General features: G+C 42.3%; 1 protein-coding gene across 1 annotated transcript in view; it reads right to left on the reverse strand.

Moving 5' to 3' along the window:
- Positions 1–3186: 3186 nt before the first annotated feature.
- The window catches only part of TMEM167B (transmembrane protein 167B), a 78355-nt gene continuing 54557 nt past the window's right edge, over positions 3187–26984 (reverse strand). The window contains exon 3 of the mRNA XM_066600337.1: positions 3187–5227. Within this exon, the coding sequence (XP_066456434.1) occupies positions 5145–5227 (83 nt within the window). The 3' untranslated portion in view covers positions 3187–5144. The remainder of the gene's footprint in view (positions 5228–26984) is intronic.

Genomic DNA, 26984 nt, shown 5'->3' on the forward strand with positions numbered 1-26984 from the left:
TCCCCGACATTAGCACTTTATGCAACAGATGTAACACACTGCCCACGAGGCACGTCTGACCATAGTCCAATACTATTAACCCTTAAATTCCCCAGCTGTAGACTCGCCCCCACCTGGAAAATACATCCCTTTTGGCTCAAACTCCTAAAAACTAATGACCAAACCCCAATACATATTTCAATGTTTCTAGAGGCCCATGAGAATAACACCCACTACGCCTTGAAGTGGGATACCTTCAAGGCATACCTTAGGGGAAGCCTCAAATCAGCCATCTCCTATATTAAAAAATCAACATCCCAGGCCGATAAAGATCTTGAGACTCAAACATCAGAAGCTGAAAAAATCTATGTTGCCAACCCCACGGACTTTAATAGAACAAATTGGCTCGGCCTAGCCCGCCTATACAAAATCCAAATACATGAAAAAAATAAACGTAAATTATTCTTTACGAAACAACACTACTTTGAATTGGGTAACCAATCAAGTCATTTACTGGCGAATCTCATCAAACAGGAAGATCAAACAAATACGATCTTAAAAATTCAAAACACGCAGGGCATAAAACTAACAGATGCACAATCCATAACAGCTCGCTTCCAAGAATACTATGCAGACCTTTATAAGTCATCCTCGGATAAATCACTCCTGGACACTCTTAATTATCTACAAGACCTAAAATTTCCAACACTATCAACCGAACAAATAGAACAGCTGGAAGCCCCAATAACAATAGAGGAAATTCAACAAACAATTAAAGATATGGCACCCAATAAATCCCCTGGACCTGACGGCCTCCCAATAGAAATATATCGGAAATACAGCGAGCAAATAGTCCCACTTCTACACGAAACTCTTCATCAGGCCCAACTAGGAAATTCCCTCCCTCCTTCTCTATATGAAGCGTCTATTATAGTCCTTTTAAAACCTGACAAGGACCCAGTGGACTGTAACTCATACCGGCCCATCTCATTGGTAAATGTAGACTATAAAATCCTCACCAAAATCCTAGCTACCAGGCTGAACCAAGTAATACTATCCATTATACATCCTGACCAAACCGGTTTCATGCCAGGTAAATCCACCACGATTAATATTCGAAAAGTACAAACAGTGATCCAGCTGGGCAGGAAATACAACATGCCTTGGGCCCTCGTCTCACTAGACATGAAAAAAGCATTCGACTCCCTGGAGTGGAATTTTCTGGAAGCCTTCCTAACGCGTTTCGGGTTCGGTCCCAAGTTCAGACAATGGATCAACATCATATACAAATTCCCAAAGGCTAACGTAATAGTGAATGGGGTCCCCTCGGCAGAATTCCCACTTACGAAAGGCACCCGTCAAGGGTGCCCATTATCCCCAGCTCTGTTCGCCATAGCTATAGAAGCTTTGGCAATCCGGTTGAGATCTTCCGATAATGTGACGGGTGTCAGATGGGGGGGGGAGTAGAAAGCAAAGTGAGCCTATATGCGGACGATACCATTCTTTTTCTTTCAAACCCGGATATCTCCTTCTCCCAAGCCATGACCTACATAGACCAATTCTCCCAATTCTCCGGACTATTTGTGAACTGGACCAAATCCACAATTCTATACACTGACCTTAATCCCAAAACTGATCCCTATGTTACCAAATATAACCTGGCAATAGTCTCCAGATTTAGATATCTAGGGATAATCATGGCGCGTGAACACCATAATGCCATAGAAGATAATATTATTCCCTTGCAAGAAACTCTAAGACACAAATTTAAGAAATGGGCCAAATTACCATTATCAGTAGCAGGCCGTATAAACCTAATCAAAATGGCGATTCAACCTAAATGTTTATATATATTTCAACACATGCCACTACAGATCCCTAAACGGCTCTTTCAATCCTTCAACTCCCTCATCACGTCATTTGTGTGGAATTCCACCCGCCCCAAACTAAGCCTTACGACACTACAAAGGCCAAAAGACCGAGCGGGGATGGCCCTCCCAGATCTCCGATTATACTATCTAGCAGGACAGCTGAGGAATATCCAACCATGGTTCCGCTCTAAAAAGATGCCCACGGCAGACAGTTACTTGGCGGAACAAGTAAAAGGCAACAACCTACTAAATTACTTAGAATTCCCAGAATGCTCAAACTCAGCCGAAGTATTACCCCTACACAAGCTGGCACTCAGTGTCTGGAGAGAAGTTAAAAAACTACAAAATTTCCACGACGTGATGTCGGATCTCCCTCTCTGGGATAACCCCGGTCTGACCGCCTTACTTTCCATACCAGATACCCACTATTGGACCAACTTGGGAATTACTACGATAGGCGACATATATAAGGAAGGAGTATTCCCTACATTTACCCAGATATGTGAACAACTCCAGACCCCCCAACTGCAACTATTCAGGTTTTTTCAGCTGAGACATGCGCTGAACACTCAGTTCCCTCCGACCTCTACCCAAATATCAAAATTCCCCACGATCGGCATACTAAAATCACAAGGCCCCAAGGGTCTGATCTCAACCCTTTACACACACCTACTCTCTGCAAAGCTAAACTCTAATCCACTTCCCGCCTTCGATAAATGGAAAACTTGTATTCCTTCCCTAACACCGGAAGAATGGACAGAAATAGAGGAATCCCACTTAACAGTATCCCCCGCTATAAACAACAAATTGATTCAACTATACATTGTCCATCAAGCATATATAACCCCCAGTCGTCTATTTAAAATGGGAAACACCCAGTCAAACTCCTGCCATAGGTGCAACCAACCAAACGCGGACTTCTGGCATCTAATATGGAACTGCCCAGCTATCAAGACCTACTGGTCCAATGTAATAGTCCGAATAAACCAACTATTAGTACCTCCCTACATTATAAATACTGACCCCAAGATAATTCTGTTTGGCATGCTGGAGGAGGAGCACTGGCCAAAATACACCTCTATATTTCTTAAAGAAGTGCTTTTCCTGGCACGCAAAGAGATAGCCATGCACTGGATGGCCACGGACCCACCCTCGACCACACAATGGATTCAATTGGTAAACTCGATAATCCCATACGAAAAAATTATATATAAGAAGAGAGGGTGCCCAAACAAATACCACAAGATCTGGGGCACATCGCTGGAGTCCTACTCCACGCTATCTACAGACTAAACAGCATATAATCAGAAATAAAAACAAGACCAGCATGGATTGCTTCAGTTCAATTGTTTATAGTTATTTAGTTATCTCAGACTTTAGACATATACAACACAAGATTTATTTTGTTAAATAAAAAATAATAAACATGTGAATAAAACATGAAGATACAGCTAAAGTAAACCCCAGACGGGAAATTCTAAGTACAGCATTGAATTGTATTCTGATATCCTATATTTCTTTCTTCTGTATCGTATAATATGTGTGATAAATAAAGAGAAGTTAAAAAAAAAGTTTCATGGCGATTGGATGAATGGTGTAGTAATGTATAAAGGACAGACAGACAGACATTCATTCATTTTTATATATATAGATGACATCAGGAAGTGAGAGAATTAGATTTCGTACGAAAAATTTGGACGCTAATTCTTTTGCGCTTAGAATTGAATAATCGAGTTGGGACCCATTAACTTTTCCTATTTATGATATAATCAATGCTCGTGCCAAATTACATTGGGAAGTGAGAGAATTAGATTCCATACGTAAAATTTGGACGCTAATTCTTTTCCGCTTAGAATTATCGAGTTGGGACCCATTAACTTTTTCTATTCATGACATAATCAATGCTCGTGCCAAATTACATCGGCAAGTGAGAGAATTAGATTCCGTACGTAAAATTTGGACGCTAATTCTTTGGCGCTTAGAATTGAATAATCGAGTTGGGACCCATTAGCTTTTCCTATTTATGACATAATCAATGCTCGTGCCAAATTTCATGTTTCTACGACATCGGGAAGTGAGAGAATTAGTGGCAATGATGGAAATCGAACGATCTACGTAACTGTCGACGGCGCTCGCACGCGCGCCATTTATCATAGGATAGATGTACTATGCCAGTAATCTTCCCAGGAGTGTACTCAACAACTTCCCAAAGTTTCATGGCGATCGGATGAATACTGTGGGAGGGATGGACGGACGGACAGACAGTCCAATTTTATATATATAGATGAGTTTAAAATGGGTGCCAGCTGTCAGAAGCAGCCAGCTCCAACCAGCTATGGTGTGGGCTTGGCTCCCTATACCTGCAACCACCTGCTGTATATTTATGGGTGGTCCTAAATGGACTAAATGCACCTAAACCAAAAACTGAAAAGCATGAAGATTGTATTAAATGCTTTAATAAGAAACACACACTATATATATCATACATATATACACATACATACATTATATATATATATATATATATATATATATATATATATACACACACACACACACACACACACACACACACACACGCTATTTCAATAGGGAAGCATTTTGTTAGCTGGTCAGTGTTCTGTTCATTGTCAATTTGACCTTCACGGGAATGCTCAAGATTATGAAGATAGGTCAGTTTTTTCCCCGTGAAACGGTGCCATGTCTGGTGGTGCAGTTCACTGCCAATCCCTTGAATTGGAATGAGCTAGCATACAAGAAAGTCCATAAATTCAGCATGGTGCGGTTTCTGGAAAACATTGCAAACCCTTTCTTCTAATTTTGAGTATTCCCTTTAACTGGTTTTAAATATTTCTAAGACCTCGTTCAGATGGCATCATTTTGATTTAGCAATTGTAAGTGAAGACCAGAAGTGTAATCTACATTACAAAAACTGTAAAGGAAAGCTTTGCAACCCCTTCTGTGTTTTGGCTTACAAACATGGATCCAAATTACTGATTAAAATACAGCCATCTGAATGAGGCCTTAAAAACAGGCCTTGTAAAAATGTTATTAAGAAAATCACAATATTCATCTGCTTTTCTTTGTAGAATTATTGCTAAGTTGTAACACATCAAAATTACATTTAATATATAATTTCAGCCGATTGCCAAGTTTACTTTATTCTTGTATATTTCATTCGAGCCACCAGCCAATAACTTCAGCTTTGCGCAGTTACATATCATTTCTCGTTCTTCACATGTCCTTTGCTAGGAATATAATTATACAAAACAGATCGAAGATGAATTGCAGAGGTCACTTTATAAACAAGACATAGAAGGCCATGGCAAAACAGGACAAAGCAACGGGTAGATGCAGACGGGATCCAATCACTGCAGCTAGAAAAGAAAAAAAATTATTATTAACAACTGAACCAATAAACAACATTTATTAAAGAAGCACTGTGTGATTTTTCTTTTTTTTTTTTAAAGATTTTGAGAAAAACAATTACAATTTGAATGTGAAAAATCCAGTTCTGTAGCTCGCCTCCTCCAGACTATGTATTTTGCACTTTTTCCTTTGGTCTCCAGGTCACATGTCTCTGCTCTGTGCCCTGCAGGTAAAAGGTCAACTGCCATAAAAAAACTGCCTTTCTTGCCCATTGCACAGCTGTCATTTTGTAATCTGATCTTCAAAATGAAAGTTGCATTGTGATTGATTGCTGTGGGCAAGAAACAGTTTTTCTTTATTATCTGCAGGGCACAGAGTGCTGCTCATGTGACCTGGAGGACAGAAGAAAAGGGCAGAACACATGGCCTACAGGAGGTGAGCTATAGAAATGGATTCTTCACCGATATCGTGATTGATTTAGCAAAAATAAAAAAGGGGGCTTCTTTAAAAGGAGTTTCCCACTGTCCAGAAAACCTTACACAGAAGCCAGAATTTTGTATCCAGTGTCTCTTCCTCATGGTGCCAATTATAAAAACATATCTCATGGTGCCAATTATAAAAACATATTATTTCTCCTTAACCCCCAACACAGGGGTCCCCAGCCACCGGTCTGCGGACCAGGACTGGGCCGTTGGGGCTTTCTTGCTGGTCCACGGCGCTGCAGCAGACCAGCACAGTACTGTTGCACCTTGATTCCGCCGGAAGCTAGGGGCTGAGCGGGCTTTGGTGGAGTGAACACCCCCTAGCTTCCGATTGGCTAGTCCTGCGGCAGGAAGGACACTGACAGGCGAGCTATTCTGCCTACAGTAGGGAACACCGTCCGATGTGTACTACACCTGCTGCTGAGTGCTACCGCCGAGCCGACAACAGAGGAAAGTAAGGCTGTCCTGCAGAAAAGTTGTGTGGCTCGTTGTGCTGGGCTGCTGCTGCCCGCAGCGCCTCCTACGCTCCATCGTGTGCTGTCTGCTACTGGTGGCGGAGGGATTGCGAGCACAGTGGTGAGCGTGCAGGAGCGGAAAACCTAGCGTGGACCTCAGGAACTCCGCCGTCGGAACTGAACTGCCCTGCGCCGGAACAGGGACAATGCAGCAGGGCCAGATCAGCGCAGGATCAGAGATGACTGACACAAAAACTGACGGGGGTCGCTAGAGTTCTTGCAGCACAGGGGGGGGGGGGGGGGGGTGGACATGGCCACACGGACAGCACTTTGGATCCAGTGAGCGCACATCTGAGGGTGTCGGGGAGTGTAGCAGGCAGTGATTATGCATGTGTAACACACAGACTTCCCCCTCCAGCAAATCTTCATGGAATCCCAGCAGCTACTCTGAGAAAATCCTGCAGCCAATCAGGGACTGGGGGTGTCACCTGGCTGTCAAGTAGCCTAAGCCTTTCGGTGGTGACATAATATAACAGTACTGACCAGCACTAAACACTAACAGTGTGCTCTGGCGGCCCAGAGCACACTGTGTGGGCTGGCCTCAGTAGACACAACTCCCGGCAAAGAACATTATGCGGGGTGTTCCGGGGAGACCTCAGTGGTGCGGTTCCCAGCACAACACATGTGGGATGCGTTGGGACAGTTCGGCATGAAAATAAAACCAATGATTTTTAAGGATTTCATTCTCATTTGCGATGCTTTTACTGCACACTCGCATCGGTAAGGAAAATCTGCGCTGTCGACCATTGTTTTCAATAAAGTCGGCACCAGCAGCGCTGGTCACATTGAAAGCATATGGAGTACATCGGGCTCCCCTGACACAGCTGTGACAGCTATGGCAGGTGATTCCTTTATCCCCATGGGAACCATGGAGGTGAAGGAATCCCTTGCCACGGCTGTGGCAGGGGTCCGCAATGCTATTCCATTGCTTTCAATGGGGCCAGCGCTGCTGCCTGCCTATTGAAAGCAATGCGTTGCAGGCAACCCTCGAAAATCATCGCTGCGGGGGTTGCCTGCAACTCATTGCTTTCAATAGGCAGGCAGCAGCGCTGGCCCCATTGAAAGCAATGGAATAGCATCGCGGATCTCTGCCACAGCTGCTACAGCTGTGTCAGGGAAGCGCGATGTACTCCCTAAGTTTTTAATGAAGCCAACGCTGCTGGCGCCGACCCCATTGACAACAATGGTATAAAGGTAGAAAAAAGTCTGCCCACGCTGGCTCAACAATCCACCAGGATAACAATAGATCTTCTATTTGCCATAAATTTATTAAAGATAGTTTGTTCAACGCGTAGTTTGTACAACATCTCTTTATATAGTAGTTCACTTACATGTAATTGTGGCATCCCATACTGGTGGTGTTTCCGGGATCGGCATGACAGCGTGACGTATTCGTCATGTGAACGGCGTCACAATGCGGCCGTGACTTGCGGGGACATCATTACGTCACTGCGTGATGGACACGTGACCGGCGTGATTACGCCAGCTGGTTATAGTTACCTAATTGGCACGGGATCATACGGGGAGTTAGTGTAAAATGTCATGGCGTCATTACGTCATGGCGTGCAGATGTCACGGGACCGGTGCGATTACATCAGACTGTGAGAATCATTTGGAAATGCTGTAGTATAAGTATATAAACCCCGATGATTACTGCCATCCTACGGACCACAAAAGAAACCGCCATATCATATAATAATTGTTTCATAAGGCCATAAAGTACACAATATGCAATAAAAGACTTATTTAAAACAAAGACAAGGACGATAATGATGACTAAAAACATATACAATTTTTTCTATCAGTAACCGGATTCCCAGATTGGATGCTATTTACATCATATCAAATAACAGATAGATAATATATATAAATTACATCAAGTATATGTTACAACCAAAACTCTACATAGAAAATTTTTTAAAAACCATATAATGCGTAATATTATAAAATATATAAAAAAATTATGAATATATGTTTAAAATAATTCCCATATACATGTCATTTTCTATACATGTATATAAAAATCCTGTCAATAAAAGTACATAATATTAAAAAATACATCAGATTTTTTCTAATACCTCGTTAAGGCCATTTGGTACCAATGTGTCGAGTCTGAATATCCAATACATTTCCTTCTCGCGAAGTTCTTGTATAGATTTCGAATATATGGATTCAAGCGGTGTCACTTTTAGGCCCGTGTAGTCCCCGTTATGAAAATGTTAAAAATGACGGGACACGCTGTGTTTTAAGAAACCATTTTTTTATATTGCTTCTATGTTTGCAGATCCTTTCTCTTAAAGTGTTAATAGTTCTCCCTATGTATTTCATTTTGCATGGGCACTCTAATAAATAGATAACAGATTCAGTTTTACAGGGTAAATGGTGTCTAATGATTACAGGTTCCCCTTCTAATATAATTTCTTTCCTTCTATTAGTTGTTTTAGAGCAACATTTGCATTTTGTCCCGCCACATTTGTAGACCCCTCTAATTCCATTGTCTACTTTACGTATGTTATAGATTTTATTTTTTTCCTTTTTATGACATGATGGTGCCAAAAGGTTTTTCAGGGTTTTATTCTTCGTGAAGATGCATAGTGGGTTGTCTGGTATGCATTTTCTTAAGAGAGGATCTTCTTTCAATAAAGGCCAGTTTGAACGTATAATTTTCTTAATTGTACCATATTGCCTACTGTATTTGGTAGCAAAAGCTAATCTAAATTTATTTGTTGCCTCCTTATTTCCTTTATTACTCATATTTTGTACACATGTATCTGATTCTTGGTGTTCCCTATCTTTCTCTATTATATGCTGAATCAACTAAACTTTTTGGGTAACCTTTATTACAGAATCTGTCCTTTATTACTTCTGCTTGTCTTTTAAATTCATCAAAGTCTGTACAGTTTCTTCTTACTCTCTGTAGCGGTCCATAGGGTACATTCAGTTTCCACTTCTTATAATGACAGCTTCGAAAGTCTAAATAACTGTTTGTGTCAACAGGTTTAAAGTGAGTGCGAGTCGTAACTCTTTGTTCATGTGACATTAATTCAAGATCTAAATACACTATCCTATTTGAACTAATCGTATGTGTAAATTTGAAACCAAATTCATTATCCATTAGATTTATGATAAATGTTTTAGTTCTTCTTCATCTCCATCCCATATTAGCAGTAAGTTATCTATATATCTCCTAGGTAAGATCTTTTCCATGGTATCCCTTTGATAATCTGTAGTAGATGTCTCGAGTGCTTTATATATGATGGAAGGTTCTTGACATAGTTTTGCAATTGTAGGTCGATATATTCAGATAGGCGATTGGTAATCGCCTGCATGCCTGCTATGATTGGACGTCCAAGGGGGTTATATAGATCTTTATGAACTTTAGGAATGTGGTAAAAATAAGGCATACCCACTGGTGTTTCATGAATGTATTTATATTCTGGTTTCGTAATACAATTGTTAGTATGGGCCTCTGTGAGTAGTTTGTAAAATTCCACTTTGGTCGAGTCAGTTGGGTCCTTTTTTAATATCTTGTAATACTTCTTGTCACTCAATATTCTTAACGCTTCATTATTATATTGTTCGTAATCCACGATGACTATCACCCCCACCCCCTTTGTCAGCACCTCTAATGACTACGCTGTCCTCTTTAATCAAATGATTGAGTGTAATTCTTTGATTTTTAGTTAAATTATCTATCTTTGAATGTGTTCAAGTTCCTTTTTCACACATTTCTTTGAACTCCTTCAATTACGCAGTTTAAAAAAATAAAATAAAATTTATATAGAGTTTTTGTTGTAACATTTGTGATGTAATTTATATTTATTCTTCTCGATATAGAAGGAACACACTGCAGCATTATACAAATTACGGTATATATGTACACACATTATATATACATATACACACATATTAGTTATTTGATATGATCTAAATAGCATCCAATCTGGGAATCCGGTTACTGATATAACAAATTGCATAGAAGTAGGCATTGTATATGTTTTTACTCATTATCGTCAGTCTTTGTTTTAAATAAGCTTTAAATAAGTCTTTTCTTGCATATTATGCACTTTATGGCCTTCTGAAACAATTATTATAGGATATGGCGATTTCTTTTGCGGTCCGTAGGATGGCAGTAATCATCGGGGTTTATATACTTATACTACAGCATTTCCAAATGATTTTCACAGTCTGATGTAATCGTGCCGGTCCCCTGATATCTGCACGCCATGACGCAATGACGCCATGACATTTTACACTAACTCCCCGTATGATCCCGTGCCAATTAGGTAACTATAACCAGCTGACGTAATCACGCCGGTCACGTGTCCATCATGCAGTGACGTAATGATGTCCCCGCAAGTCATGGCCGCATTGAGACGCCGGTCACATGACGATTACGTCGCGCTGTCATGCCGATCCCAGAAATAGCACCAGTATGCGATGCCACAATTACATGTAAGTGAGCTACTATATAAAGAAGAGATGTTTTACTTTTGATATGTACTTGATAAAGTCGCCACATAGCGACGAAACGCGTTGTACAAACTATCTTTAATAAATTTATGGCAAATAGAAGATCTGTTATCCTGGTGGATTGTTGAGCCAGCACGGGCAGACTTTTTTCTACCTTTATACCATTAACCGTGTGGGTCCAACCTGACAGTTGGACACAGAAGGCCTGCAGCACACTCCAGACACCAGAAGGATCGACGAGCACTACTGCAAGATCCATTGTGATCTTATAAGTCCACTTGGATTTGGAGGTGTTGGTGAGGCTCCTTTTGCAGGAGATCTCACTATACACCGGGTGAGTCCTATCATTATTTACGGTTTTACTCTCTCAAATCAGTTTCTATTTTTCCTAATACTCCATGCTGCCCTTTGAAGCGCCTTCCTGACGTATTTATGTTTTCCATTGAAAACAATGGGCGATAGAGAAGATTTTTCTTAGCGCTGCGAGTGTGCTGTAAAAGTATTGCAAATGAGAATGAAACCATTGGAAATCATTGGTTTCATTTTCATGTGCTTTCACTCACTCTCGCAATGCAAGATAGGCTATCACCAGTGAGAAACCGGCCTTAACCTCATGGCCACTTGCCAGCACCGTTGAGATGGAGTCAGAGTTAGTAGAAATGTACCGACCCTGACTTAGTCTGAAAAATAAGGTACATCTATTTTATAAGTCACACCTAAGTTTTAGTTGGAAGACAGAAAAAAGAAAAATAGTTCAAACCTTTTACATGCTGTGGTTGCATTGACCGCAGCATGTAAATGGTTAAACAGAGGAGGATTGAAGGTTTCTCTGGTCCCCACTCACCAAACAGCCCAGTCCCCGTTCCTACGGCCTTAGGGAGAGCTGTGCAGTTATTCTAATGCAGCACCGTAATAAGGTACCGCAACAGAAAAAAATCCATTAGAGACCGCCGGAAAAAGGTGTATGGGTGATCACTCAGTAAAATAATATTTTCTGTCATGGATTCTGATCTCCCCCCCCCCCCCCCCCCTCACTAATCTCAGATTGTTTTCCTAATAAAACACTTCCTGAACCTTAGGTAAGCTTCATATGAGCATTAGTGTGATGACTGACTTTTTTTCTCAAAAATTCTTTCCTGTAGGACGAGTGAATTAAAATTTTTTCCTCTTAATGACTAAAATGACATTTATTCCATTGAAATATTGAAAAAGGTCACGCACAAACCACATTGAAATGTTATGTAGGCCATTTGTTCATTTTATTTAATTGTATTAAATAAATATTTATATATAAGTCATCAAACAGACTTAAGTAATAATTTAATGTACCAGAGAATAGTATAGAATTTTCCAGATTATAGAATCCTCTGCGCCGTCCGACCGGACAGTGACGGCACGCTGACGTAATTGCTCGGAAAGCTTCTGTAGAGTTCTAAAATTTTCTTGAGCTGTTTTGCAGTGTGGTATAAAACTATTATATAAGCGAGGTGTTCAAAGCAGGTAGTTGAGTTTTAACTAGCTTAATTTGATGTCAAAATTATTATTGCCTTACTATAACTATTGCGTATACTCCAGTGTTTAATTTATTATAGAGAGATCCTTGTATTATTTGATGAGCTGCATTTAACTCTCTCGGTAATTATAATTGAACAGTGAGCAATGAACATATAATTTATTAGTTTGTGGATTTTATTTTCTATAATTGGTATTTGCTTGTTATTGAGCTTTAATATATTTTATTCAATAACAGTTTCTTTAATTTGTTACGTACTTAATATTTACGTTAAGACCTTTTATATTTCAGTTGCTGATTAAAAGTCAACATGTGGTTCAGGAAGAGCTCTTCCAGCACAGAGAAGAATAAGGAAACCTGGACAAAGAACTTAGTGCAGTTTCAAGTGCCATCAAAAAGAGGCAAATTGGCAATTTATGAAGCACCCTTCAGTGAACGGACTCACATGCCCCTGAAAAGACACCTTGTTACAAGCTCAAAGCTGTCATCCCCCCCAGCAAAGGTGTGCCGCCATCATTCGGGTGAGGGCATTGAAATCCCAACCCCATATCAGTCAGCTATCTACACAAGAGTTGCTCAGGTGAAGAAGCACTTGATGAGCACGCTGCATCTGGAGAATTGGAACATACACTTTGACGGCAAACACATTGCGAACATTGAATGTCAGGCTGTGGTGCTCTAAAATGAAGCAAAAGAAATTAGGTTGACTGCGCTCACATTGAAAGATGGGAAAGCTTAAAGGGGTTGTCTCGCGGCAGCAAGTGGGGTTATACACTTCTGTATGGCCATATTAATGCACTTTGCAATGTACATCGTGCATTAAATATGAGCCATACAGAAGTTATTCACTTACCTGCTCCGTTGCTAGCGTCCCCGTCACCATGGATCCGTCTAATTTTGTTTTCTTCTGGCGTTTTTAGACGCGCTTGCGCTGTGCGGTCTTCTTCCTGGTGAATGGGGCAGTTCGTGCCGGAGAGCTGGTCATCGTAGCTCCGCCCCGTCACGTGTGCCGATTCCAGCCAATCAGGAGGCTGGAATCGGCAATGGACCGCAGAGCCCACGGTGCACCATGGGAGAAGACCCGCGGTGCATCGTGGGTGAAGATCCCGGCGGCCATCTTGGTGAAGGAAGAAGTAGGAAGAAGGAAGACGTCGCAGAGCGGGATTCGGGTAAGTAATATAATTTCTTTTTTTTTTTTTAACACATCCATTGGGGTTGTCCTGCGCCTATGGAAAAAAAAAAACCCCGTTTCGGCGCGAGACAACCCCTTTAAACTATCGCAGGAGGACTTCAGGATGTGTTAGAGGAGTTCAACCTGTGGGGATCAATTGTGATGAATAATGCCTACAAAACAAGCGTGAATACTGGCAGGAAGACAGGAGTTGTTGTTCGGCTGCAGCAAATGTTCAAAGAGAAAGGTCAACCCAAACCCAAGTTCATCAGTTGCCAGCACCATGTTTCATATAAATCATATTATAGCTTAAACCTACATGATTAGGAACATGTATAATTCTGATTTACAAAAACTGCTGGATATTCAGGCCCTGCAGACGCTACAAAGCCTGTGCAAAGTGAAAGTGTTGCAAGCGAGCATTATTTAGCCCCTTAATGACTGCTGATATGCCTTTTGACGACCTGTATCGGCGGGCTATGTATCAAGAGAGATCGTGCAGAGATACATCACGGGCGGCGCCTGTTTCTTACAGCAGACCCCTGGTGGCAGCAGCTCCAATACTCTTATAAGGGGTTATAACTATCAAGTAAGTTACTCAATACTCCGATAGGGGGTTAATATAATCGAGTATATATGATAAAGTCATTGTCAACTAGACTGGGAACACTAGTGCCCTAATGACCACCGATACGTGTTTTCACATCCTGGGTGTCTGGGCTTTGATCTACAGGGCCGTAAAAACACACTGGCCTGTAGATTAAAGCAGCGGGGTTGTGGAGTGTGATAGCTCCCGATTATCGGCTGCTGAGGGTAGTCGATAGCCTAAAGCGGTCATTGAGGGCCAACGTGTGCGATCCCCAGTCAGGCGACGGATATTATCCAATGGATAACGGCTAACAGATAGCAGTTTAAGAAGAAAAAAAAGTTTAAAAAAGTTAAAGCTTCATCTTCCCCAATAGATTGAAGCTCAAACTACTCATCTGCAGCTTCTGTGATGTCCCGCAAGGACCTGATGCCACCTTCTGCATATGAGGGCCAAATGTCAAAGTGCCGTGCACATGCGCAGAAGGCCATCAACAAAATGGCAGATGCAAGCGCAGAAGACGTGGAAGGTCTGGGAAATTTAAAATCTTCTTGCTCCTAGAGCAGTGACCAGAGGCCTCGTTGAAAGGTCCCCGGTACCATGATCACCATTATCAAATTGTATAAAAAGGAAGGCTGATCTGACACAACCAGATAGGAGTTGCGGAGTCTGCATGCATTTTAACCGCAGTAATATGGAGATCAATTAAATGCATTGCACTACACAATTTCGCTCACATTAGTGGGTCGGAATCATGTAATCCACTCACAGAAACCAGAACGCACTATGTTCTATTTTACCGCAGATATCCACGCCATAGAGCCCATGGAGCTCTATGGTAGCGGATATACCCACAGCCCATATGCAACTACATTACATTACTACATTACATTCCAGGCCATTACATTATTTTCCCGCGTAAATCGATAAGCGACGGCACAGGAAATATAAACAAACAGGTGTACTGCGCATGACTTCTTGTGTGAGTACGCAGTTATGTGCAGTACATTACGCGTCCCTACGCAGCGCCACGGCCAGGCTCATTGCTGGGATCTGCTGTGGGCCACCGAAACCGGATTCCACAGTCAGACGTGTGAGTCAGGCATTATTCAGATCACTACCTGTAACGTGTACGTAATTTACAAGTCGTCCTTGGGAACGCTCGCCTTTGTGCAGATCCAGGAGCAGCTTATTGAGAGCCTTCTGTGTGAGACTGCTGCACCTCAGTAAGCTTACGAAGCCTCAAAGAGCGCCACTTTTTACACCCCATCCCTGCCACTGAAGTCAAGAAATACCTCCCAAAAAGCATTGGGTTTGAAGCAAGCATGAGAGTGGGGGGACACTCTGTTTTGTGCCCATCCCAACCAGACCTTAGTAATCATCCGTTTTGAGACATATCACACAGTTTAACATTATTACTTTTATCAAAGATTTACGAAATGCCAAAGAAGTTGGGGGGTGGGGTGGGGGGTATATTTTTAGGGAGTATTTTTTTTTCTGCGCAATTGTGCAATGGGGCCAGGAATTTATTCAGTTGTGCCCTGAAATACAATGGGTGTTCCTCCATTACACGCCTAGCCATGTGTCCTGTTAGTAGATTGGGGCTACAATGGGAGTATTGCTGAACACAGAAGAACTAGTGCTATAACACTTGGGCTGCATCTACCCAGTTTTTGCTGCTTGAAACAAAGGAAGCGGTCATAAAAAAACTATTTATGAAAAAATTAAATTTTATTTATTTTTCACATGCTTTATAATAAATTTTTGCAAAAAATGCTTAGTACACACCTAAATAAATTCATTAGGGGTCTAGATTTCAAAATGGGGTTACTTGTGGGGGACAGTCTATTGTTTTAGCAGCTTGATGGCTCTACAAGTGAGCAATGGGGCCTGGAATTTATTCAGTTGTCTGCACATCACCAAAAGAGCCCCATACCCGCAGTGAAGATGCTGGGGACAGCATTATGTGGGGGGCTGTTTTTTTGCTGCTGGAACTGGGGCTCTAGTCAAAGTGTGTATAAGTATGAACAGTTCCAAGTATCCCTCCATTTTGGCACAAAACCTTCAGGCCTCTGCTAAGAAGCTGGAGATAGGAGTAATTTCACCTTTTAGCACAACGATTAACCAAATTAGGCCTCAGAGAAAAATCAAAAGAATGGCTTCACCAGAAGAAAATTAAAGTTTTGGAAGGGCCCAGCCAGAGCCCTGACTAAATCATATTGATGACCTGTGACCGACCTAAAATATTAGTTTCACGGTGTGAATATTTATACAACTGTATATTGTGGAACTGCCTCTCCTAATACTAGAGCTTTATACGAGTCCTAGTATCCCAAATATTATAGTCTTTGGTGGGTCAAACTATCACTTTAACATAGGATAACTCCATTAAGGTTTTGCATATCCAAGTGATTCTGACATTGTTTTTTCACCACATATTGTACTTTATTTAGGTAGTAAAAATAGACCGATAGATTTGTGTATATGTAATAAAAGCACCAAAATTGGGAACATTTTGAAAAACGCTTAATTTTTTTTACATTTTCAACTGAAATGTGTCAAATATGTGCAAACATACTGTACAAATTTTTGATCAGATATATATTTCTATCTGCTTACTTTATTGAAGAAGAACATTTGAAAAACTTTAGTTTTTCTAACCATTTAGGAGACACTTTTTTAAACAATAGTTTTTATTGAATTTTCAATTATGCATACAAAGGCATAGCAGTATGAAAAGATTTCCTATCATAACACAATAATGTAGCTATGAGCCCTATATCTTCTTTTGACACACAACATTAATTACTAACATTTTGAGGAACATTTTGTTTTCCTGCACCAATACAAGATTTCAAAGGCTCATAGGTGTCAGAATGAGAGATACCCCCCAAAATTACCCCATTAAAAAATACACTACTTAATATATTCACTGAGGGGCGTCATGAGTATTTTGACCCCACAGTTTTTTTTTCAGCCGTTGATGCAATTTAAAGGAGAAAAAAAAAAAAATTTCATATTTTTGCAAATTTGTCATTTTAAAGACATAATTTTTTTCTATAGTGCATAAGAAAATAAGGATTTACGCCCCAAAATGGATACCCCCATTTGTCCTGTGCTCAGAAACATACCCATTGTGGAACTAATCTTATGTCTGTATGCACAACAGGGCCCAAACCGAAAGGAGCAGCTGGTGGCTTTCAGAACAGAAATTTAGCTTCAAGGTGATTTAGACCCCATTGCCCACTTGTAGAACTCTTGAGCGGCCAAAACGATGGAGAACCCCCATAAATTACCCCATTTTGAAAACTAGACCCCTTAACAAATTCATCTAGGAGTGTGTTGCATTTTGTGGCCCCACAGTTTTTGAATAAATCTAAGCAAAGCAGAAGGAAAAAATTAAGTTTTTCCTTTTTTGAGTATTTGTGTCATTTTAAAAACTGTTTTTTTTTTTTTGTACAGCACACATATTAATGAAGACTTCTACCCCAAAACTGATCCTCCTCTTTTTCCCTTGTTCAGAAATCTACCCATTGTAGCCCCGATCTGCTTATAGGACGCATGGCTTGGCCTATAATGGAGGGAACACCCATTGGATTTCCGGGCACAACTGAATAAATTCCAGGCCCCATTGCTCACTTGTGCGGGAAAAAAATGACTCCCTAAAAATATCCCCCCCTCCCTTTTATGGCATTTCCTAAATATTAGATAAAAGTAAGCATGTAAAACTGTGTGGTATTTCTAAAGACAGGGGTAATTATGTGGGCCTGGTTGGGATTGGCACATGGGGCAATAAAACCGGATGTCCGCCGTCCTCCCGTGCTTTTTTGGGGGGTATTTCTTAACCTCAGGGGCAGGGATGGGGTGTAAAAGTGGCGCTCTATGAGGCTTCGTAAGCTTGCTGAGGTGCAGCATTCTGAAACAAAAGGCGCTCAACAAACTGCTCCTGGAACTGCAGAAAGAGAGCGTTCCCGGGAACGTCTTGTAAATTACACTTTAATAGGTAGCAATCTGAATAATGCCGGGTTCACACGGCCGGATGTGGAATCAGCTTGCAGGGCCCACAGCCGATCCCAGCTGTGAGCCCGGCTGTAGCCCTGCGTATGGCTGCATAATGTACTGCGGATAACTGCGTACTCACACCGGCGGTCATGCGCAGTACACTTTTTTTTAGTTTATACATCGCTTAGCGATGATGCGGGTACCCTCAGCCAGTACACAATGTAGTTGCGTATGGCCTGTGGGTATATCTGCGGCCGTGGAGCACAATGGGCTCTATGTCGCGGTAAAATAGAACATACTGTGTTCTGCTTTTTACGAGTGGATTATATAATGCAGACGCGCTGATTTGAGTAGAATTGTGTAATCTAATGCATTCGATTGATGCGCGCATTACCACAGATCAAACACATGTGGAATACATAATTCTTATCCAGTCACGTGAGACCAGCCTAAGGTAAATCGCTTTTTTTTTTTCAGTTGACCGGTGACCAGTCAATGAGGCTACCGGTCACTGCTCCAGGCTCTCTGCTACCATGGGTAAGGAGATTTTAAAATTTTCTGGGCTCCCCGGCTGTTGTGCATGTGTCTGGCATTTTGCCAGCGGCCGCATACACAGAAGCCTGGAAAGTCCACGAAGGACGATCGGGTCAGGGTTCAAATACGGAGGCCTCTGATAAGACATTTCATCTCCTCTCACCGATCGCATCAGTGAGGGGAGGTGAAACTTCAACTTTAACGTGATTGCCATTATCAACTGGATAATGGAGCTCACGTAACCAGGGACCGCATACCGCGGCATCCCGTGACATCTCCAGGCTCTTGGCTACCTTTGGTAGCCATGAGCAGGGAGATTTTAAATTCACTGGACAATTCTTGACTTTTGCACATGCGTCCGCCATTTTGCTGATGGGTGCAAGCACCAAAGCTGAGAAAGGTCGTCGGATAAAAGGTCTGATTAGAGAACAAATCTGGGGACCTTGGGTATGTCATTTTATCTCCCCTCATGGATACGATCTGTAAGGGGAGATGAAACTGACAGGTTTTTTTTTTAAACACTTTTTAACTTTAATTGATCACTGTTATCCAATGGATAACAGTGATCTTGTGACCAGGAACCATACAGCGGTCCCCGGTCACATCTCCCTGTACTCTGCTATTTTTGACAGCCCGGTGCAAAGAGATTTTGCATTTGTTGGTCCTTCCAGCCTTATGCACATGCGTGCCCCCCATCGGCGCATGCGCACAAGCCTGCGACAAGTGCAGATCGCCGTGGGACATCACAGAGGACAGGGGTGAGTATTTTCAACTGCTATCATGGAATCCAATCCATGGGGGCAGCTGAAACTAACTTTTTTTTTTTTTTTTTAACACCTTTCCATGATCTCTCAGTGATAGCTCCTGCCTGGGAGATATAATGCAGGTTTGTCTGACTTTAAGAAGTGTTATATTTGTAACTTTCTCCGGGGGTAGAGGATATTGTGAGTTTAGTTGCTTGAATGGGAAGAGAGAATCTTCTTGTGATCTAGAGGATGACCTGAGGATAGTTTATCAATAGAATTCTCCCTGGAAAACCCCTTAAACTCTTTGAAAAAAATTAAGGTTTTTGATCATTCCTTTTTCTGTCCTGATAAAGAAGCCCCATATGTATGCTTTATGGGCATCCCATAAGACATGGGGATTTATATCAGGAGAAGAAGTGCAAGTACTCCACTAAATATTTTTTCCAAATTAATCCTATGACTTAACGGAGATATAAAAATAAATAAATAAGTTTTCCGCTAAAAATATGTCAGCATTTGATTAGAGCAGAGGTTATCTGATCTCCTAAAGATTTGTAAGACCTGTAAATAGGTTAGGACTGCATGGTGTGATGTCTAAGTTGTGCAAACGCCGTTTTTTGTCATTTTTAAAATCCTGACAAAAAAAAGGGCATATTTATTACCTTTTCCATTTGGAACATCGACACCACTTTGTGGAAAAAAGGAGGGATCTAGTCTCATTGTCTAGTACAATTAAGTAGAACTCTCTATTGGATAATGCCCGTATCTCACCAATTCGTCTAGAGGTTGTAATGTGGAGCTTTTTTCTGGCTCACTAGTGTGCTAAACTGGTTAACCATCCGGATAAAGCATCCCGTAATGATGTCAGATGCCAGACAACGGGCGCCAGGAGTGGGGGAGCTAGCAGGGAGCAGGGGACACAGGAGCCAGCGCCACCAGGAGTCCAAGGATGCGGCCCATCAGTGGGCAGAAGCGGAGGAGCGGGTTACAGGAGGACAGAGTGCGGCCGTCAGGAGAGAGGTCCTGCTGGCGAGACTGCAGGAGCTGCCGACAAAGCTGATAAGTATAATCTGTGTGTCTTAGTGTGTGTGCCTGTGGGTCTAAGTGTGTGTGTGTCTCTAAGTGTGTGTTTTAGTGTGTGTGTCTGTGACTAAGGGAGGGGGTGTTATAGTGTGAGTGTAAAAGTGTCTGTATGCAAGGTGTAAATGCAGCAGGATTAGGGGATTGAGTGAGAGTGCGAGCGTTAGTTAAAAAAACAAAACAAACCAAAAAAAAAAGTGTGTGAACGGTTGCAGGCGGCAGCGTGTGAGCAAGTCTATCTTCACTACTTCCGTAATTTAATTGTAGATCCCCATTAAGCTGAGCTCCATGCCTGGCAATGTCATCCAGTGTGCTACTTGTGCAATGTATGCGGTCCTTGATCAGCCGATCGAGGGTGCATATTGCTGCGAAGATGCATGCACGTCGCACATTTTGAAGCCCAAATCCTGGATCTAAATGGGCAAATGGCAACACTGAGAGCCATTGACATCCTGGAAAGGAGTTTGGTGCTTACTGAGCAGACACTCGCTGGGGTAGAGGCAGGGGCAGATGCTAGTACGGAAGAGCAGGGGGAGCAGGCAGTAAGCTGGGTGACAGATAGAAGGAGGGGTAGAGGGCTAGTCCTGAACTGGCACAACCCAACAAGTTTGCAAAGTTGGTAGATAAGGGAGATGCCATTACAGAGCCAGCACCGCTGCAGCACAACATGCCCTCTGAACGCCAGGAAGATGACTGCTCCAGTGAGATGGGGACAGGGAGCAGGCTAGACAGGTCTCAGTGGTAGGGGACTCAATTATAAGGGGGACAGATAGGGCAAACTGCCATAAAGACCGGGATCGTCGAACAGTGTGTTGTCTTCCTGGTGCTCGATTTCGACACATTGCGGATCGGATTGACAGATTACTAGGAGGGGCTGGTGAGGATCCAGCGGTCATGGTGCACGTTGGCACCAATGAACAAGAGGTCAATGGAGGGCCCTCAAAAATGATTTCAGAGACTTGGGGTTCAAGCTTAGAAATACTACCTGCACCTAAAGCCACACTAGAAAGACAGCAGGATCTTAGGGAGGTGAACAAGTGGCTCCGGAGTTGGTGTAAGAAGGAGGGATTTTGGTTCCTGGAGAACTGGGCTGACTTTGCTGTCGGCTATAGGGTCTACCGTAGTGACGGTCTGCATCTTAATGGGGAGGGTGCAGCTGTGCTGGGTGAGACGATGGCTAGAAGGCTGCAGGAGTGTGTAAACTAGGGACTGGGGGGGGGGGCAAAAAGAGAAATAAGGGGGTAGTCAGTAAAAGTCAGACGTACGTAAAATTTGGACGCTAATTCTTTGGCGCTTAGAATTGAATAATCGAGTTGGGACCCTTGAACTTTTCCTATTTATGACATAATCAATGCTCCTGCCAAATTTTAAGTTTCTATGACATTGGGAAGTGAGAGAATTAGATTCCGTACGTAAAATTTGGACGCTAATTCTTTGGCGCTTAGAATTGAATAATCGAGTTGGCACCCATTAACTTTTCCTATTTATGACAATCAATGCTCGGGCCAAATTTGATGTTTCTACGACATTGCGAAGTGAGAGAATTAGTGGCAGTGATGGAAATCAAACGATCTACGTGGGGGGGGGGGGGCGTAACTGTCGACGACGCTCGCACGTGCGCCATTTATCGTAGGATAGTTGTACTATGCCTATAATCTTCCCAGGAGTGTACTCAACAACTTCCCAAAGTTTCATGGCGATCGGATGAATGGTGTAGTAGCGCATAAAGGACAAACAGACACGCACGCAGACACGCACGCAGACAGACATACATTCAATTTTATATATATAGACTAGCGTACCCGTCGCGCGTTGCTGCGAAGACAGACATACATACATACTACGTTTTTATATATCTAGATGACGGCAGCAGCGACCACTGAGGTTTACCGCTGGGGTATGTCACTCTTATTACTAATGGGGGGAGTGTCACTATTATTACTGCTGTGGGATGTCACTATTATCGCTGGGGTGAAGGTGTCACTATTACCGCTGGGGTATGTGTACATGTGGCAGAAATGGGCAGGGCTCTTTCAGAATAGACCGGGTGCAGATTTTGACTGCTTTTTAGATGCGGAAATGCTGCAGAATTTCATTCTGCAGTATTTCCGCGTCCAAAAAGCAGTCAGAATCTGCACCCGGTCTATTCTGAAACAGCCTTGTCCTTTTTAGAACGACGGGGGTAAAATCATACGTTGTGATAAGCCCCGCCCCCTGACGTGTTGGCACTTTGCGATACATAAGTGGGTTTTGGGTTGTAGTTTGGGCACTTGGTCCCTAAAAGGTTCGCCATCACTGGCCTAGTACATGTTTGCCCACTTCCAACTCCAATGGAGACTGACTGTAAATGGCTGGCGTGCTCTAGTATTTATGGTTTCAAGCTGTACGTGTCATTGCATACAGTCTATCTATCTATCTATCAGGGTTATTGCATACAGTCTATCTATCTATCTATCTATCTATGACATCAGGAAATCAGAGAATTAGATTTTGTAGGCCGCTGCTTCCCCCTTGCGGGCTGAATAAAATAGCCGTTGGGTGGAACATACAATTTATCCGGCTGCTGTGGCTTCTTAGGAAGATATCCTAGTACTTGTTTACCCACTTCCAACTCCAATGGTAATTGGCTGGCGTGCTCTAGTGGTTCCAAGCTGTACGTGTCATAATACAGCCTTAATGACATCACAATGCAGCTTTATAGAACATGTTGGGGCATGTTCAAGGGCGTCCGATGTTGATGACATCAGTGATGACATCACAATAGCAGGTGGCTTACTTATTCGATCTACGTGGGGGGGGGGGCGTAACTTTCGACGACGCTCGCGCGCCATTTATCGTAGGATATTTGTACTATGCCTATAATCTTCCCAGGAGTGTACTTAACAACTTCCCAAAGTTTCATGGCGATCGGATGAATGGTGTAGTAGCGCATAAAGGACAAACAGACACGCACGCAGACAGACATACATTCAATTTTATATATATAGATAACGCTGGGGTAACATAAGCTGCGCTGTGATTGGGTGTTATCTATATATATAAAATTGAATGTATGTCTGTCTGCGTGCGTGTCTGTTTGTCCTTTATGCGCTACTACACCATTCATCCGATCGCCATGAAACTTTGGGAAGTTGTTAAGTACACTCCTGGGAAGATTATAGGCATAGTACAAATATCCTACGATAAATGGCGCGCGAGCGTCGTCGAAAGTTACGCCCCCCCCCCCACGTAGATCGAATAAGTAAGCCACCTGCTATTGTGATGTCATCACTGATGTCATCAACATCGGACGCCCTTGAACATGCCCCAACATGTTCTATAAAGCTGCATTGTGATGTCATTAAGGCTGTATTATGACACGTACAGCTTGGAACCACTAGAGCACGCCAGCCAATTACCATTGGAGTTGGAAGTGGGTAAACAAGTACTAGGATATCTTCCTAAGAAGCCACAGCAGCCGGATAAATTGTATGTTCCACCCAACGGCTATTTTATTCAGCCCGCAAGGGGGAAGCAGCGGCCTACAAAATCTAATTCTCTGATTTCCTGATGTCATAGATAGATAGATAGATAGATAGATAGACTGTATGCAATAACCCTGATAGATAGATAGATAGAGACTGTATGCAATGACACGTACAGCTTGAAACCATAAATACTAGAGCACGCCAGCCATTTACAGTCAGTCTCCATTGGAGTTGGAAGTGGGCAAACATGTACTAGGCCAGTGATGGCGAACCTTTTAGGGACCGAGTGCCCAAACTACAACCCAAAACCCACTTATGTATCGCAAAGTGCCAACACGTCAGGGGGCGGGGCTTATCACAACGTATGATTTTACCCCCGTCGTTCTAAAAAGGACAAGACTGTTTCAGAATAGACCGGGTGCAGATTCTGACTGCTTTTTGGACGCGGAAATACTGCAGAATGAAATTCTGCAGCATTTCCGCATCTAAAAAGCAGTCAAAATCTGCACCCGGTCTATTCTGAAAGAGCCCTGCCCATTTCTGCCACATGTACACATACCCCAGCGGTAATAGTGACACCTTCACCCCAGCGATAATAGTGACATCCCACAGCAGTAATAATAGTGACACTCCCCCCATTAGTAATAAGAGTGACATACCCCAGCGGTAAACCTCAGTGGTCGCTGCTGCCGTCATCTAGATATATAAAAACGTAGTATGTATGTATGTCTGTCTTCGCAGCAACGCGCGACGGGTACGCTAGTCTATATATATAAAATTGAATGTATGTCTGTCTGCGTGCGTGTCTGCGTGCGTGTCTGTTTGTCCTTTATGCGCTACTACACCATTCATCCGATCGCCATGAAACTTTGGGAAGTTGTTAAGTACACTCCTGGGAAGATTATAGGCATAGTACAAATATCCTACGATAAATGGCGCGCGAGCGTCGTCGAAAGTTACGCCCCCCCCCCCACGTAGATCGAATAAGTAAGCCACCTGCTATTGTGATGTCATCACTGATGTCATCAACATCGGACGCCCTTGAACATGCCCCAACATGTTCTATAAAGCTGCATTGTGAGACCTCCTGCTCATCCTCATATACTAATATATTACACAAGACGACCTCCTCCTCATATACTAATTCTATGCGCAAAAGAATTAGCGTCCAAATTTTACGTACGGAATCTAATTCTCTCGCTTCGCGATGTAATAGAAACTTGAAATTTGGCACGAGCATTGAATATGTCATAAATAGGAAAAGCTAATCGGTCCCAACTCGATTATTCAATTCTAGGCGCAAAAGAATTAGCGTCCAAATTTTATGTACGGAATTTAATTCTCTCACTTCCCAATGTCATAGAAACTTGAAATTTGGCACGAGCATTGATTATGTCATAAATAGGAAAAGTTAATGGGTCCCAACTCGATTATTCAATTCAAAGCGCCAAAGAATTAGCGTTCAAATTTTACGTACGGAATCTAATTCTCTCATTTCCTGATGTCATAGATAGATAGAGACTGTATGCAATAACCCTGATAGATAGATAGATAGATAAATAGATAGATAGACTGTATGCAATGACACGTACAGCTTGAAACCATAAATACTAGAGCACGCCAGCCATTTACAGTCAGTCTCCATTAAGGCTGTATTATGACACGTACAGCTTGGAACCACTAGAGCACGCCAGCCAATTACCATTGGAGTTGGAAGTGGGTAAACAAGTACTAGGATATCTTCCTAAGAAGCCACAGCAGCCGGATAAATTGTATGTTCCACCCAACGGCTATTTTATTCAGCCCGCAAGGGGGAAGCAGCGGCCTACAAAATCTAATTCTCTGATTTCCTGATGTCATAGATAGATAGATAGATAGATAGACTGTATGCAATAACCCTGATAGATAGATAGATAGATAGATAGACTGTATGCAATGACACGTACAGCTTGAAACCATAAATACTAGAGCACGCCAGCCATTTACAGTCAGTCTCCATTGGAGTTGGAAGTGGGCAAACATGTACTAGGCCAGTGATGGCGAACCTTTTAGGGACCGAGTGCCCAAACTACAACCCAAAACCCACTTATGTATCGCAAAGTGCCAACACGTCAGGGGGCGGGGCTTATCACAACGTATGATTTTACCCCCGTCGTTCTAAAAAGGACAAGGCTGTTTCAGAATAGACCGGGTGCAGATTCTGACTGCTTTTTGGACGCGGAAATACTGCAGAATGAAATTCTGCAGCATTTCCGCATCTAAAAAGCAGTCAAAATCTGCACCCGGTCTATTCTGAAAGAGCCCTGCCCATTTCTGCCACATGTACACATACCCCAGCGGTAATAGTGACACCTTCACCCCAGCGATAATAGTGACATCCCACAGCAGTAATAATAGTGACACTCCCCCCATTAGTAATAAGAGTGACATACCCCAGCGGTAAACCTCAGTGGTCGCTGCTGCCGTCATCTAGATATATAAAAACGTAGTATGTATGTATGTCTGTCTTCGCAGCAACGCGCGACGGGTACGCTAGTATACTAATATATTACACAAGACGACCTCCTCCTCATATACTAATTCTATGCGCAAAAGAATTAGCGTCCAAATTTTACGTACGGAATCTAATTCTCTCGCTTCGCGATGTAATAGAAACTTGAAATTTGGCACGAGCATTGAATATGTCATAAATAGGAAAAGCTAATCGGTCCCAACTCGATTATTCAATTCTAGGCGCAAAAGAATTGGCGTCCAAATTTTACGTACGGAATGTAATTTTCTCACATAGAAACTTGAAATTTGGCACGAGCATTAAATATGTCATAAATAGGAAACGCTAATGGGTCCCAACTCGATTATTCGAGATTCTATGCGCAAAAGAATTAGCCTCCAAATTTTACATACGGAATGTAATTTTCTCACATAGAAACTTGAAATTTGGCACGAGCATTAAATATGTCATAAATAGGAAACGCTAATGGGTCCCAACTCGATTATTCGAGATTCTATGCGCAAAAGAATTAGCCTCCAAATTTTACATACGGAATGTAATTTTCTCACATAGAAACTTGAAATTTGGCACGGGCATTGAATATGTCATAAATAGGAAACGCTAATGGGTCCCAACTCCATTATTCAATTCTATGCGCAAAAGAATTAGCGTCCAACATGTTCTATAAAGCTGCATTGTGATGTC

This window comes from Eleutherodactylus coqui, chromosome 4 (assembly GCF_035609145.1).
Source record: "Eleutherodactylus coqui strain aEleCoq1 chromosome 4, aEleCoq1.hap1, whole genome shotgun sequence".
Taxonomy (NCBI): Eukaryota; Metazoa; Chordata; class Amphibia; order Anura; family Eleutherodactylidae; genus Eleutherodactylus; species Eleutherodactylus coqui.